We start from the raw sequence: 16,740 nt of genomic DNA, 5'->3' as shown, positions 1-16,740 counted from the left end.
ATGTTTTAATTTTTATTATTTTTTTAATCAGAGAGGAAGGGAGAGGGAGAGATAAAACATCAATGATGAGAGAATTATTGATCGGCTGCCTCCTGCACGCCCCCTACTGGGGATCAAGCCCACAACCCAGGCATGTGCCCTTGACTGGAATCGAACCCAGGACCCTTCAGTCCTCAGGCCAATGCCCTATCCCTGAGCCAAACAAGCTAGGGCCTCTCCTGACTTTTGTGGCTACCAAGCTCTGTTGGTTTCTGGAAATACTCATTTGAGTTGCATCCTAGCTCCATAGCTGGGGGCATTGTGGCCTTTCTCATCTCTCCCTCCTCAGGCTTTTTCCAACCCCCAGTCCTTGCAAACACCCCCAGGATGCGTCTATACCAAGGACCCTTGTGTATGTGTTTCTTTTAAGGTAACACTGTGACCGGGAGGAAAGGTTTGGGGCACTAGGCAGTTCTGGGTGGAAATTCCGCTTCCCTGCATCCCGTGTGTGTGTGCCGATTCAGTGTGCAAACTCCCCCTGGATTCTCCACCTGTGGGAGTGGACCTAGCTCTCTCTCACGGGGTTTTTGTGTTGTTGTCGGGTCACAGTGGTGTTTCCCAAGTGTGGAGCGCAGCCATCGCTGCCGTGTGCTGGTTCCAGGGGAAGGGGAGGAGGCTCAGAGCACGCTTGATTTGATCCGATGTCACATGACTGACCACTGACCAGTGCCTTTGATTTTATCAACAGGAAAGTCTATGCAGAACTAGCCTCCGATGCCTCTCCGCCGTGGCTAACTGCCTTTATACCAGAGAAATAGCAGGTTTCAGGCTCAGAGGCTTGACAAGCAACAGTGTACAGTTGAAATATTGTTGCCTTGGACAGTATTTCTCAATGGTTGGAACCTCCGCCTACACACCGAAGGACCGAGGGTTCAGTTCCCAGTCAAGGGCACGTACCTGGGATGCAGGTTTGATTCCCCAGCCCCTGCCGTGGGGCACATGAAGGAGGCAGCCGTCTGTGTGTTTCTCTCACATCAGTGTTCCTCTCAGCCTCTTTCTCTCCCTCCCTCCTTTCCATTCTAGAAATCAATGGGAACAGTATCCTTGGATGAGATTAACAAAAAATATGTATTGTAACATTGTTTCCTTCTCATTGTGTTGACTTCATAGTTACCTTCTTTTTGGCATCAAGTTTTTATTCGTGCTATTGAATATCAAGTTTCTATCTTAAACACTTTTATTTAAGCAAAATATCTGAGTCGATAAGAACACCATGAGACATTCAGCAAAAATCATAAAGTTGGAGCAAGACTCATTGCGATTTGGAAAACACAGGTTTAGAGGTAGTGTGTGTCTTGGCAAGATTTTTTTAAAATATATGTTTATTGATTTCAGAGAGGGAGAGAGATAGAAACATCAATGATGAGAGAGAATCATTGGTCAGCTGTCTCCTGCACGCCCCCAACTGGGGATCAAGTCTGCAACCCAGGCATGTGCCCTTGACCAGAATCGACCCTGGGACCCTTCAGTCCGCAGGCCAACACTCTATCCATTGAGCCAAACCGGCTAGGGCTTGGCAAGATTTTTAATACATCACATGCACTCAGTAAACCACAGTTGATGTTATCATTTCTCTCCCCACCCCCGATTCAAACCTCTCACCAATTATATTATTCTCTATGGCCCCATGCACTGCACCACCCCGCCCCTCCCCGCCCCGCCCCGCTAGACTTACTGAGACAGAGGAGAGGAAGCAGTGTATGGATCATAGTGTCACGTCAGCCTGTCCTGGAGTCCTGCACCAGCGCCGTCCACAGAAGCGCGAAAAGCTGGGGTGGTCACAGTTCCCCGCTGACGGCGGAGTGTGGGCAATGATGACTTCTCTCTGACTTCTCACTTCCCTCCTCCACAGCCAGTTTCTGGAAGCGTGTTGTGCCATCGATTGCAACATGTTCCTCCCAACCGACCTTCAAGAAGAACTTCCTCTGTCTCCGTCCGACTTCAGGCACCAAGCAGGCAACCCCCCCGATGCCTAAGACTGGAGCCTGCAGAGCTCTAGGGAGGCGATGAAGGTACTTTGCTCAAAAGTAGTGGGAATCCTGGGCAAATGGTCAGGTTGCTAGGCATTGTGCACAGGCTCAGAACTGAGGGCTTGGGCCCCAACTGGCAGGCAGGTTCAGTGGCTACAGAAGACTCTCAGAACCCCTGGCAGTGCAGTGAGTCTGCGGGTAGTGCAGGAAAGGGTACACACAACAGCGACATAGACAGCATAAGCGGGGGATAGCCCTGGCCGGCGTGTGGCTCAGTTGGGCATCATCCCGCGCACTGAAAGGTTGCTGGCTCAATTCCCGGTCAGGGCACAGGCCCGGGTTCTGGGCTTGATCCCCAGCAGGGGGCGCGCAGGAAGCAGCTGATTGATGTTTCACTCTCACATCAATGTTTCTTCCTCTACCTCTCCCTTCCTCTCTCTCTCAAAATCAGTGAAAAAGGGGAGGGGTTGATTGATGATGGACGGAGACTTGACCTGGGGTGGTAAACACACAATACAACATTCGGACGATGTGTTGCAGAATTGTATACTGAAGCCTTTATAATTTTATTTACCAATGTCACCCCAATAAACGCAGTAAAAAATAAAATGAGGATCAGCATCCCAGGCAAAAGGATCCCCAAAGAGCAGGCATGAGGCCCAATTTTCTCCCCATTCCAAGGACTTTACAGAAGGGCCTTCTCTTGCAGCAGAAACCATGACCTTGTTCACAAAAACTCCACAGAACCGGAGGCCCAGAGTGAATCCTAGACTGGGTTTCTCACTCTGTGACGGGCATGTTGGCATATGCTTGCTACATGCCCAGCCCCAGCCGGCAGAGCCCTCTGGGGTGTCCCCAGGACCCAGTGTGAAGCGTCAGGTTCATGATTGCCAATAAACAATGCTGACAAGCTGGCGCAGACCTCCCCAGAGCTCCTGGGACTGCGGCTACGAAGCGGTGCTGATCACCGGCATGCTTGGCTTCATGGCCAGGCGCCCACGTCACAGGCACGTTGTTACCCCAGCAGGATGGCTCGGGCCAGTTCCTGCTCACATCCGGCCTCACAGCACAGTCCTCCAAGACCCTCTGCGCGTGGGGACTGCACCATATTCTTCGGGGTTTGCACCGATTTTGTGAGACCACACTTGGCACTTAAAATCGGCTTTGAGCCCTAGCCTGTTTGTCTCGGTGGATAGAGTGTCAGCTACAGACCGAAGGGTCCCAGGTTCAGTTCTGGTCAAGGGCATGCACCTTGGTTGCAGGCTCCTCCCCAGCCCGGGCCCTGGATGTGTTTCTCTCACATCCATATTTCTCTGTCTTTCCCTCTCTCTTCCATTCTCTCTGAAAATCAATGGAAAAATATCCCTGGGTGAGGATTTAAAAATAATAACAAATAAAATCATCTTTGAGCCTCGCTGGTGTGGCTCAATGGTTGAGTGTCGACCCATGAACCAGGAGATCACAGTTCCATTCCTGGTCAGGGCACATGCCCAGATTGCAGGCTTGATCCCAGTAGAGGGTGTGCAGGAGGCAGCTGATCAACGATTCTCATCATTGATGTTGCTATCCCTCTCCTTTCCTCTCTCTGAAATCAATTTTTAAAAAGCATTTTAAAAAGATAAAATTGTCTTTGACTCCTGGGAAATGGATGTGTGTGACTCACAGGCTCTCAGACAGTGGCTCCCACCGAAATGAAATGACCAGAAGGTGTGACATTTTTTCTTTTCCTCTCCGTCAGCTTACCACACCTCCTCACTGCTTTTTGTCTCTAGATCAGAAAATATTGGTGCCTCCGCCACTTAGAAGAGTAAGTCCCAGTTTACCTGCATTTTGAACGATTTCCAGCTTCACCGTACAGGCGATTTGGTGTGCTTCCAGCCCATTGTGTTTGGTGGAATTCCTCTGGGCCTCATTGACTGGAGATAGGTAAACTGAGGCCCAGCAAAACAGGGTCCCTTGCTCAAAGACAGAAGTGGGAGAGACGGGTGTGAGAAGTGGAACCCAGCTCGGTCTCAAAAGCCCATTCACTTCCTGTTCCACGAAATCATCTGAAGCTGATTCTCACCCCCCAGTGGAGAAGTGTTTCCTTGTCGTGGCACCGTGCTGTGGAAGCTGCACGGAGGGTCTGAGGGAGCACATTCGTTCTCTGTTGCTGTGTTACCATATTACCACAAACATAGTGGCGTAAGCAACACACCCATATTCTCTCCTCGGCCCGAGGGCCAGAGAAACAGGCACAACCTATCAGGATCCTTGGGCTGCAATCACCGTGTCATCCAGGGCTGGGGTCTAATCTGAAGGCCGGACTGGAGAAGGATCCGCTTCTGAGCCGCAGTGCAGTTCCAACACGTGCCATCTGGAGTTGGCACAGCCCGCACAGGTTAGGGGCACAGCACCCACAAGTCTGCCCCTCACTGCAGACACCAGCTGCAGGCTCAGGTGTTCCCCGGCCACCTGCACTTCTGACCAACAGCCAGACGTGGTGGCGGTTCCCACTACCACCTCCGCTCAGATTCACTAACTTCCTGGAGCCACTCGAGGAATTCAAGGAAGTGCTATACTTAGGGTTACAATTTTATTACATAAAGTAAACAAATCAGTACCAGCTTAGTGAAGAGAGACACACAGGGTGAGTGAGGTCTGGGAAGGTGCCAGAAGTGAAACGTGCTATACCCTCAGGGTGTGTCCACCCCCCAAGCACATGACGGTGTGTCACCAACCCAGAAGCTTTCCAGTCTCCGTGTCCAGCATCTTCGCTGGGATGTCATCACACAGGCGTGGTTGATTGGATTGTTGCCCACGTGACTGAGTCCGTCTCCAGCCTCCCTCTTCCCCAGAGGACCGGCTGATAGCACCTGGTTCTGGTCCCCAACCTTCTCATCACGTGGTTGACCTTCCCGGCAGTGACCAGAACCCCCGTCCTGAGTCCCCTTTCAGCATATCACTCTATGTCAGTGATACCTCTCACTTAAAAAAAATAAACGTTACTTTCTTAGGAGGAGGAAACAAGTCTCAAATGGAGATTTGTCTAGTCACCCAAGGGCCCTCTGCCCCATGGTGCACCCCTTATTGGAGGTTCTTCCTGGTGCCAGGTCTCTTCCTGCTACATCTTGAGGGCCGAGTACACGCAGGTTTCCGGGGTCTGCGGCACCTGGCTGGAGGGGCCCTTGCTCAGGGCTCTGGTGTTCAGCTCAGCATACGTCACCCCCTGAGGTTCTTCAGCTCTTGACAGCTGAGCTCCTTCATCCTGAGGGAAGTGAGGAGAAGAGGATTGAGTATTTCATGGAGAAGGGAGGGGCATTTCATGGTGAGGACTGGGCAGTCGTGGTAACAGTGTGGTAGACAGCTGTCCAGGGCCCCTCCCAGGAGCCTCCTACTCCTCAAGCCTTTGTGAGGTCCCCTCCCCTCTTTGTTTTCTCTTCAATCCTCACCCCAGGATGTTTTTATTTATTTTTAGAGAGAGAGGAAAGGAGAAAGAAAATATTGATGTGAGCTAGAAACATTGATCCAGTTGCCTCCCATATACGCCCCAGCCAGGGATCAAACCTGCAACCTAGGTATGCACCCTGACCAGGAATCGAACCCTGAGCCCTTTGGTGTACTAGGTGATGCTCCAACGAACTAAGCCACCGGCCCAGGCAGGTCCCCTTCCCCTCTTGAGGGTTAGCCGGACCTACTGTCTTACATCTATTACAGGAACACAGCAAAAACAAAAATACACCCAAAGGACTGGATGTTATGTCAAAGATGAGCCGATGAAGGACTGTGCCTTCTCTCATGCCCACTGTCCACGGCTTCTCTACTGTCCCAGCCGTCCCAGGCTCGCTCACGCTGAAGAAGCCAGCTGCCATGTGAGGAGCTGCCCTACGGAGAGGCCCCCACGGCCAGCGTGGTCTCCGGCCAACAGCCAGCAAGGAAGTGAATCCTGGCCACAACCACCTGGGTGAGTGTGGAAGCACAGCCTCTCCTAGCGAAGCCCCCATTCAGCCCTGGCCGCACGCTCCGCACAGCTCTGCGACCCAGAGGGAGCCCCAGCGCAGCCGCGCCAGGTCCTCACACAGGTAGGTGGATCGATGCTGCTTTAAGCCGGTATGTTTCGGGATGACTTGTTACGCAGCAATAGATAACTTATACTAACCATTACCAAAATGGGTGCTAGTAGGAAACCCTCAGGATCGGTAAATCCATAGGGACAGATCAGGTTAGTTACTGCCAGGGCCTGGAGGAGGCGGGGAGGGGATGGGGCGGGACTGCTCCGAGGGCGTGGGGGTTCCTGTGGGGGAAATGTCTGGAACTAGATGATGGTGATGTGGCGCAACATTGTGAACTTAGCAAATGTCGCTGAATCATACACGTTACAAGAGTGAGTTTTCTGTTATGTGCACTTTGACAGTTTTTTAAAAATTGAATTATGAAGGAAAAAAGGTAAGGTTTACTTTTAATATTGCTACTGATAACCGATGCAGGGTCTGCTCCGTGGGGCACAGTGTGGCACGTGCTTTACAGAGGGATCTTACGATATTTTCATCAAGAGGTGGGATTAGCCCTGGCTGGTTTGGCTCAGTGAGTAGAGCATCAGCCCGCAGACTGAAGGGTCCTGAGTTCAATTGCAGCCAAGGGCATGAACCCGGGTTTCAGGTTCACCCCCACACTGTGAGCTCATTATACCACTCCGTTAATCCTCTGAGGAAGTGCACCCCACTGAGGGAGTGGGAAGTGTCCTCACAAAGGCATCATGGGATGAGGGTCCCATGGCCAGAGTCACATAGATGGTTCTCCTGAAATGGAGAGGAAGGGCTGGGGCAGATGAAAGCAAAGGCCCAGGCCATTGACAAAACTAACGGGGGGCTATGGAGAGCCTGGGCTGAGCGAGGGGCTGACGGGAAACTCACCAGAGCAGGAGACCAGCTCTGCATAGCTGGAGATGCATCTGGAAGGGAGAAGATTCTACCATTTGTTCACTCCCAGATCCAGGGGTCATGTCTACACACACACACACACACACACACACATGCACACAGCTACACAAGTATGCTCACATAATGCACGTGTGTGCACACACTAACATATGCAATACTCACATATACACACTCGCATGTATATGCACATAAACATCCAACCTACTCGTGTGCACATGTGCACAAACAACATACGAACCACACAGATAATACACATGCATACTCAAACAGTGCACACATTGTACTCGTTCTGAATGTGTACATGTATGTGTTCACATGAATATGTACCCAGTTACACGTGCAGACACATGCACACAGTACCTATGTGTGCACACACCACATGCCTGCATCCCATACTCCTATAAACATTTACAAACAGAACACACGGACCACCACCACCACCACCATTTTCTTTCCCGGGTTGATTACCTGTCGCCACTTCTTCAGCTTTCTTAGAAGGAGGGGAGCTGAGAGAGAGAAACAGTGAAGTATTGGAGATCAAGGAAGTTGGGGGGAGAAATCAAGATCCTGAGTGGGAGGAGGTGAGACACAAAGAAAGTCACCCAAGTCTCCCCACCTCCTCCCAGCTCAGATGCCCCACCCGCGGTTCCCCGAGTCCTCATATGCTCAGGAAGGTCTCGAGGGCCAAGGAGAAGGAAGTGGTTGGGGACAGCACGGCCGTGAGGAAAGACTCCAAGGAAAGGACATGGTGTGGGAAGTGGAGGAGGGTGTTAAGAAGAGAGAACGTAGAGATTCGGGGTGGTCGTGGGAGCTGGTCTGGGGCACATAAAAGGGTGATGTAACAAAGGGTAAAAGAGTAAGTAGCCCAGGGAATGAGGAACAATGAAGTGTTGGCTGGGGGGTTCTCTGAGTGGCCTACCTTTTGGTCATCTTTTTAAGAGCTGCCCCTGGGGATGAAAAAGAGAAGGGGAGGAATGAACGCTGTGGTGTTAGCTTTGTCGTTCTGTTTCCCCCACTGCCCCCAGAAGACTCAGCCACTGTTCTGACTCACCACAGCAGGTGTATTTGCAGATGAGGAAGGCTGTGAGGAGGAAGAGTAGGGGGACGATGACAATGAGGATGATTTCCGTGGTTCCTGTAAGGAGAGCAGGGGAGAGGCCCCGTTGGTTTCCTGAGACCTGTTCTGATGCCTGACTGTGTCTCCCATTGATGGTGTTCCTGGGACATGCTGGAAACTCACTACCCTTCTCTGCTACTCATAAGTATCCCAGGAGAGAGAAAGAATGATGCCCATTTTACAGACGCACAAGCTGAGGGTCAGAGAGTTGAAAGGTTTCCAAAGGCACTCAACTACTGAGTACCCACAGCTGGGACTCCAACCCCACCCACCTCGAAAGACATTGCATTGAACCACCATCTTCTGGCATCACCAGAATATAGAGAAACATCCACAAGGACGTTCCCAGCAGTAGAGCGCTCTCGGGGAGCCTCATCCCATGTTTGAAGGACTCTATCCCAGGAGGGTCTCTTCTCTTACCTAGTGCTGCTCCCGCTCTCTTAGGAGACTCCGTTTCATCTAGAAGACAGAATTGCAAGTCGCAGAACAACCATCACAGTATACCACTGGTGTGTAATTTTTAAAACTCTATATCACAGGTGTACCTGTATTGTAAGTGTATTAAAAACATGCACACAAATGATAACACCAAGGTCAGGGCGGACGTTTCCACCGGAGGGGGCGAGATCACAGGAATGGTGTGGGAGGAAAAGAGGACTTCATTTGTGGGAAGAAAGCAACTTGTAGCAAATATGACTAAATGGAGACGAGTGTCATTCTGCGTGGTGATGCATGACTTATCTTTTTTTTTACTATCTGTTATCTTATTATTTCTGTTCTATTAGGTAGTATTTTTCAAATTTCCAAAAGGAAACAAATATAGGATATATAGTATATTATATTGTATATAGGATATATTTATATATTGCAATAATTATAATTGAGATAATCTCTCTGTGTGTATATATGTATATATAATGTATGTCATAGCCCTGGCCAGTTAGCTCAGTTGGTTAAAGCACATCCCAATATACCATGGTTGTGGGTTTAATCCCCAGTCAGGTCACGTACAAGAATCAACCAGTGAGTGCATGAGTGAGTGGAACAACAAATCAGTGTTTCACTCTCTCCTTTTCCTCTCTCTCTCTCAAATCAATAAGTAAAAATATAAAAATTTTAACCATATATATATATCCCTAAGCGACCGTTTGACTGTTTGACCGATTGCTATGATGCACACTGACCACCAGGGGGCAGATGCTCACAGGGGGAGCTCCACACAGCCAGAAGCCAGGCTCGTGGCTGGCAAGCGCAGCTGCGGCATTGCGAGCCTCTCCAGCAGCAGGCACAGCGGGACCAGGATGAGGAGTCATCAAGAGGAGGGATTAGCAGTCCGAAATCCCCCAAGGGGTCCCAGATTGTGAGAGGGCGCAGGCCAGGCTGAGGGACCCCACTGGGGCATGAATCCATGCACCGGGGCTCTAATATATATTTTATATATATATATATCTATGACACATGCTGATCAGTAATATTTCTCTGGAGAACCCAGGATAGCACAGCTGGACAGAATTCTCGTACATCAGATACAGCTGTGGTTCCAGGATAAATGGAGTATCTCGCCCATTTTCTATACTGCTTCTGAGGACAAAATAGTAAGAACCCACCCTAGCTGGTGTGGCTCAATGGATAGAGCACTGGCCTGGGGACCGAAGGGTCCCGGGTTCGATTCCGGCCAAGGGCACATGCCCGGGTTTCGGGCTCGATCCCCAGTAGGAGGTAGCCGATCAGTGATTCTCTCTCATCATTGATGTTTCTATCTCTCCCTCTCCCTTCCTCTCTGAATCAATAAAAATATATTTTAAAAAAAAACAAAAACAAAACAAAATAGTAAGAACCCAACCGAGCGTGTTTTGAGTGCCTACTCACATACCCAACATTTCATCTTCCCCACAGCCACCTCGCTGTTTTGTAATCCGGCTGCAGGGAGCGGTTAGAATAGAGGAAGAGTGGGTTTTGTTTGTGAGAGATAAGCAAGCTGAAGCTCAAAGAGGTTACTTGAGCTAACCCAGGTCACACCTGTGAGTAGCGGAGTGTGGCTGGAGCCACATTCCAGCGTCGCTAGCTCTGTGCTTGTGGCACTCTTCGTTGCTTCATCATCCGCAGCTGTGTCCATGCCTTGGGTGCCTTGGGGTTGACAAAATAGAAGAAAATGGGCCTGAGACCCCGGGAGCACCCCTCCTTCAGTTCGTGCTTCCAAACGAGTGGCCACAGGGAGCTCTCAGTTTCCTCGCAACCATCCCACCACACATTTCCTCTGTTCCCCACGCTCCCGCCTCAGGGCCTTCACTTCTCTATCTCACCAGGCGTAGCTTCCTTCTCAGAGCCACCGCCAGGAAGCGGGATGCTAGTCATCACAGCTCCTCCTGTGCACTCAGCCCTCCCCGCCTGCTGCGCTCCGCTCTCTGCAGAGCCAGAGGCAGCATTGAACTTGAGCCAGTTCAGAAGGAATGGACAACTGGGAGGGCAGATCGAACTTGGGAATGAAGGGAGAGAAACACACGAGGGACCTTGAAGCAGATGGTGCCAAGCGAGGTGACACATATTTCCTGAACAGCCACTGGTTTGGGGCACACGTTTTAAGTAATTAGAGGCTCCAGGGACCGGAGGAGAGTATGTTGTCCGTCCCCAAAGTCCCTGCCAACAACACGGGTGTCTCACTGCAAACTAGACGATGGGTTTACAGAAGAATTTCTCAACTTTTGCACTGTTGACATGTAGGGCTGGATAATTCTTTATGGGGAGGGGGTCCTGAGCATCGTAAGGTATTTTACAGCAACTCTGGTCTCTGCCTCCTAGATACCAGGAGCCTCCCCCTGCCCAGTGTGACCTCCAAAAATGTCGCCAGACATTGCATATGTCACTGGGTTGAGAACCAATGGTCTACGGAAAATGAGGCATGAGGTTAAGGTCAGTTTCCTCTTTCCTTCTGTCGGGATTACTGCCACCCACCTTGCTCGGCCTCCCGCCTCGGCCGATCAGGTGACCCTCACATCTCCATGAGTTCACCATGCTGGTGCGGAAGCAGGTCAGGCTTCTGGCCCCACAACAGCTGTGAAACTCGGGGCTTATGAAAGGCTCTGGGGAAACCCAAAGGGGAACCCTTGGCCTGTTTCGGTCATGTACCCCTGCACCTGCCCGTCATCTGCCCTCCACGCACACCCCCACCGACATCCTCCTCTTTTCCTCAGTGTGGCCCCTGCTGACACTTTGCAGGACTTGAAGCAGCTGGAAGGTGTAGGTTGAACTTGACAACAGTTGCCTCGGCCATTCCAGGTCATCCTTTACTAGTATATCGGCATCTGCATGTCAGAAGCAGCAGTAATTACGAGCATCGAGTAAGAACCTCACAAGGTTCCTCATATGCCAGAAAAAGTAGAGGAATGGAAAAAATTATTACTCAGCAGTTGTTGGATAACCAAAAGTATTTAAAAGTTCCTCCTGTGGAGAGGCGATCCAACTTATTATGTCTTTCTTCTTCCCATTTTGCTACTTTAATTTCAGAGAGGAAGGGAGAGGGAGAAAGAGAACCATCAACGATGAGAGAAAATCATGGATAGGCTGCCTCCTGCATGATCCCATTGAGGATTGAGCCCACAACCCGGGCATGTGTGCTGACCAGGAATCCAACTATGACCTCATGGTTCATAAGTTGATGCTCACTGGCTGGGATTCCCTCTCTGTTTTATCACCCCTTTTGGGAAAGACCATCACATCTGTGCTTAAGCTTGTCACATATGATTGAACTGAGTTAGAGAGACAGACACACACCCCTGGCCTTTGTAGAACCTGGAAGACCTTCAACATCATATAATTTCCCACCGATCTTCCTAATTAATAGTAATGAAAACATTTACCATTATCATGAGAGGAGGACACACATTCTCTGGAAAGTCTCCCATTAGGAATGTATCCCTTGATAAGACTGTTTCAGAATTCAGAGGGAGAAGTTTTGGATGTTCATGATGATAATAACAGCAAATACTCATATGACATTTGCTATGGAAAGCATTTAGGTGAAATGACTCATCAGAATTTTGCCATGAGTCCATCATGTTGGTGCTACTATCAACCCCATTTAACAGATGAGGAAACTGAGAGACAGGCTAAGTAATCTGGGAAAATGGGTTATTCGTTAATGGGCCCAACTAAAACCAAACGGTTATTATAATTATTTTCAAAACAAAGCTCCCTTCACACTATTCCCAACCATGGGGCCATTTACCCAGGTAATGGGTGCTCGTTTCTTTCCAAGTGGTTCAGGTGGTTTGAATGTTTTTCCCCCAAATATCAGTGCCTGGAAGGAACACTGACTATCTTTCCTATTGACCTAGAGAACAGAACAGGGTAAATGGACCACAGAGCAGGAAAGGTGTCCCAACGACCAGGCTTGCTGCCTCACCTTGGGCTCCATGGCCCCAGCATGGGGTGTAGAGGACAGTTCTCCCTGTGGTCAGTAATCTCCACACCAGCATGAGTGCCCTGAGTTTCCTCCTATGGCCAGGGGTCTAATTCTGTGGCAAACACCTTTGCTGAGTATATGTCCCCCTCGTTAGATGCTCCAGTCCATCAGGCTACCAACCAAATACCACAGCTGGGCAACTTCTAAACATCAGACATTTTCCAGTCACAGGGCTGGAGGTTGGAAGTCAGAGGTCAGGGTGCCAGCATGGTAGAGTGAGGGCATTCTTCTAGGAGGCAGACTTTGTCTGTCCTCACAGGGCACAATTGGACAGGGAGCTCTCTGGGGTCTCTTCTATAAGGGCACTAATCCCATTCATGAGGGCTCCACCCTCATGACCTGAGCACCTCCCAGAGGCCGCACCTCCAAATACCATCACGTTGGGGCACCAGGATTTTAACATATGGATGTGGGGAGACACAGACATTCAGATCATAGCTCCAGAGAATAGCACCCTTCTTTCTCTTTGGAACTGCTCATTCCCCCTGGCTGGAGTGGGGGTTTTCTTGCCTCACCCTCCAGTGATCGCATCCCCACGGTTGAGCCAGAGGCCAAATTGACCAGGACCATTCACAGTCCCTCCCCAGCTTTTTGAATGGGGCCTGGGAAAGAGGGTCCATCCCCTCTCCAAGGATAGAACTTGCGAACTCATATCTTGAAGCCGTGCTCTCTGCCCAACAGAGGAAGCTAGTCCAGACTCAAAGGGTGAGACAGACACAGTAGGAACACATGTGTCAGGAAAAGAATCAGGCAAAACGTCAGTGTGTGCTTCTGGTCCCCGAAGCCCACTGGCATGCATGCATTTCCCATAATTCACTAGTTCACTAGCCTGTGGTTTCCAGCATGGTGTGATGTGGCCTCCGAGAGAACATCTGGCAAAGTCTGGAGACATTTTGGTGTCACAAGTGGCAAGGGAGACATGTAGTGAGTAGGGGTGAGGGATGCTGCTAAACACCCTATGAAACAGCATGCATCCCCCCATCCCCCGCCCAAAGAATTAACCAGCTCAATCAATATGTCAGCAGTGCCCAACGATCCCATTAATTCTGTGGACCAGTGTATTACCCTCCCCCACCACACTTTTTCTAGGCTACTTCCAAGTAGATTTTTGTCACTTGCAATTGTCTTTTTCGTTCTTGTTGTTAATCCTCACCTGAGGATATTTTTCCATTGATTTTTAAAGAAAGTGGAAGGGAGGGAGAGAAACAGAGAAACATCGATGTGAGAGAGACACATCGATTGGTTGCCTCCCGCATGCACCCTGACCGGGGCCAGGGATTGAGCCTGCAAGCGAGGTACATGCCCTTGACTGGAATCAAACTCAGGATCCTTCAGTCTGCTGGTCCACACTCTATCCTCTGAGCCAAACTGGCTAGGGCAAAAATACAAATACTGTATGATTCCACTTATATGAGGTGTCTATACTAGTCAAATTCATAGAGACAGGAAGTCAAATGTGGATGCCAGGGACTGGGACACGGCGGGGGGGTGGGGAGGGAATGGGAAGGAGTTGTTTAATGGGGACAGAGTTTCAGTTTTGATTGGGAGGCATTGGGGGCAGACTGTGGGCAAATGGCAGGCTGGCCCCACCCCCTGGTCAAACTCCCAGTTGAACTCCTGATCGAGGGGACAATTTGCATATTAGCCTTTTATTATATAGGATAGCCAAAATAGGGAAACCTAGGTGTTCATTAGTATATGAATGGATAAAGCAGAAGCATATATATGTGTGTGTGTGTGTGTGTGTGTGTGTGTACACACAGGCACAGTGGAATATTACTCAACCATGAAAAGGAATGGAATCCTGCCACTTGTAACATGACTAAACCTAGGTGGTATTATGCTGTGAAATAAGTCAGAGAAAGACAAACACCATATCATTTCACTTAGGTGTGGAATCTAAAAGAACTAAACAAATGAACAAACTAAACTCATACGATACAGAAAAACTGGTAGTTGTCAGAGGGTTGGGTGATGGGAGTATGGGCAAGGAGGTGAAGAGGATTAAGAGGTGCAAACTTATAGTTACCATATAAGTAAGTCATGGGGATGTAAAGTACAGCATAGGAAATACAACCAATAATCCTAAATAATAAAAGGCTAATATGCAAATTGTCCCCTTGGGAGTTTGACCACCTGCTAGGACGTGTGCTGACCACCAGGGGGCGGCACAAAATGAAGGAAGACCCTGGCCAGCGGCCAGCAGCCAACGGCCAGGGGAAGGAAGGCCCCCATTGGGCCTGATTGCCGGCCAGGCCTACGGACCCTACCCATGCATGAATTTCGTGCACCAGGCCTCTAGTATCATAATAACTTTGTATGGTGACAGATGAATAGTGGACTTTTTGTGGTGATCACTTTGTAAGGCATATAAATGTGAAATCACACTGTGTTGTACACTTGAAACTAATATATTGTATATCAAGTATACTTTAATACAAAAGAGCTTTACAGCACTAGCCAGTTGGCACGTGGTTAGAGCATCGGCCCGAGGACTAGAGGTCCCAGGTTTGACTCCAGTCTAGGGCATGTCCCTCGATTGCAGGCTCAATCCCCAGCCCTGGTCAGGGTGTGTGCTGGAGGCAACCAATCGATGTGTCTCTCTCACATTGATGTTTCTCTCTGTGTCTCCCCCTCCCACTCACTCTAAAAATCAATGGAGGAAAATATCCTCGGGTGAGGATTAACAAAAAAAAATTTTTTTAAATAAAAATAAAAGAGCTTTACATTCCTGAATTATTAAAAATGTTTAAAATGGTAACTTTCATACTATGCATTTTTACCACAATTTTTAAAAATCATCCCTATTTTTAAAAAAGTCTAGGCAGGAAAAGAAAACCTCCACTTAGTTGAGCTAAAAGGCATGAATGGTAGAGAATGAAAATGAAGCGCATCTGTCTGGAGGCCTCTGAGTATATCTGGGAAAGGTATTTCCCAGGCCCTTTGCTATTCTCCCCCCTCCTCTACCTTCTTTCTGGAACCTCCTACTGTATGACTCCAGGAGTTATCATTCACACTTTAGTCTAAATGAGTGGTGGCCTGCCAGGCAGGGATTTTGAGGTTAGATCTTATTTTCCTAGTGGGGCCAGGTATCACAAATCCCCCCAGCCTCCTGCCTTGTGATTCTCCACCACTCACACTCCCTCTGTTAGCAGAAGATCCTGTCCATTCCTCCAGGGCATCCTGGCTTCTAACTTCCTTTCCCCCACGTGACTTTTTCCAAGCTCCAGAGTCTTGTAGGGACAGAACCTCCCTCTGATGTACTCCAGGTGGCAGAACGTCAGCTGGTAGATAACCCAGCCATCCTCCTCCTAATGGTAAAAACCTTACCTGTCACCGAGATCGTGAGCTCATCACTGGGCTCTGATGCATGGAAAGGAGCCTTTCTTTGGTAGTACACACAGCTGTAGGCCCCAGTGTCATTGACAGTCACACTTGGAAGGGAGAAGTTTGTCTCTGTTTTTACTGGACCCTGGAGCTGTATGGGTGTTGAGGTTCCTTTCTTCAGTAGAGCAAACATGTGAGGTTCTATCACATGCCTGGGCTTCTGGCACTGCAGAGTCACATTTTCTCCTGCAGTCACCTCACCCCTTTGGTGGGCTTTAAGGGAAGGTTTAGGGAAATTTCCTGTAAGAGAAGGAAGCTCAGAATTCATGGGCAAGAAGCCTTGGGTCCCTGCTCAGGCTTGTTGTCCTGGCAGGTTCCCAGGGAACGTGGGAAGTGACAGACACCTGGCCTCACCCTCTTTCTGCTCTGACTCCAGGAAGGAGATGTCCCTCCTACAAGCCCTGGATGGGGGCAGGGTCCCCAGCTCTGTTCCTGTCCTTCTCCATCCACCTCCCCATCTACTCTGGAGGTGGGACCCTGCTCCACTCTCATTCTCTGGATCCTCTCCCATCCCTGTCCTAGGGAGATGGTGTGTCATTCTGAGCACCCGTCCTCACCTGTCACCAGTAGTAGAAGGACGTCACTGGGCGGTGACCTTCTGGTGGGGCTCTCTGTCCTGTACTCACAGGTGTACTCTCCAGCGTCACTAGTTTTTATGTCACTGAGATGAAACTTTGCCAGGCCACTTGGGGAATCAGGAGAGAACTTGAAAGAAGCGTTGTTCTTTCTGAGAGCAAACTTGATGTCCCTGAAGTCGACCTCCTCAACAGGCATGGAGCATCGCAGTGTCACATCACTGTTGGCAGGAGGCATGGAGCTGGGCCAGGCACGGAGGGAGGGCCTTGG

At 49.7% G+C, this 16,740-nt stretch overlaps 2 protein-coding genes across 2 annotated transcripts in view; both read right to left on the bottom strand.

The window, feature by feature from the left end:
- The window catches only part of LOC107182547 (T-cell-interacting, activating receptor on myeloid cells protein 1-like), a gene marked incomplete at its 3' end in the record, with an annotated part of 10,037 nt that extends 8,203 nt beyond the window's left edge, over positions 1-1,834 (bottom strand). Inside the window, exon 1 of the mRNA XM_015561660.1 lies at positions 1,715-1,834. Coding sequence (XP_015417146.1) covers positions 1,715-1,748 — 34 coding nt within the window. The remainder of the gene's footprint in view (positions 1-1,714) is intronic.
- A 2,745-nt stretch (positions 1,835-4,579) lies between these two features.
- On the bottom strand, positions 4,580-16,740 carry LOC102762442 (T-cell-interacting, activating receptor on myeloid cells protein 1; the record flags this gene model as incomplete). The annotated part of the gene is made up of 9 exons (XM_015561659.1): positions 4,580-5,256; positions 6,902-6,939; positions 7,397-7,434; positions 7,848-7,875; positions 7,980-8,063; positions 8,466-8,504; positions 10,065-10,172; positions 15,838-16,134; positions 16,452-16,740. Coding segments are annotated over 9 exons (1,065 nt in total), but the record flags the coding sequence as incomplete, so codon positions are not given.

The sequence above is a fragment of the Myotis davidii genome, unplaced genomic scaffold, assembly GCF_000327345.1.
Source record: "Myotis davidii unplaced genomic scaffold, ASM32734v1 scaffold1997, whole genome shotgun sequence".
Classification (NCBI taxonomy): Eukaryota; Metazoa; Chordata; class Mammalia; order Chiroptera; family Vespertilionidae; genus Myotis; species Myotis davidii.
This window is presented reverse-complemented; position numbering and strand designations above follow the sequence as displayed.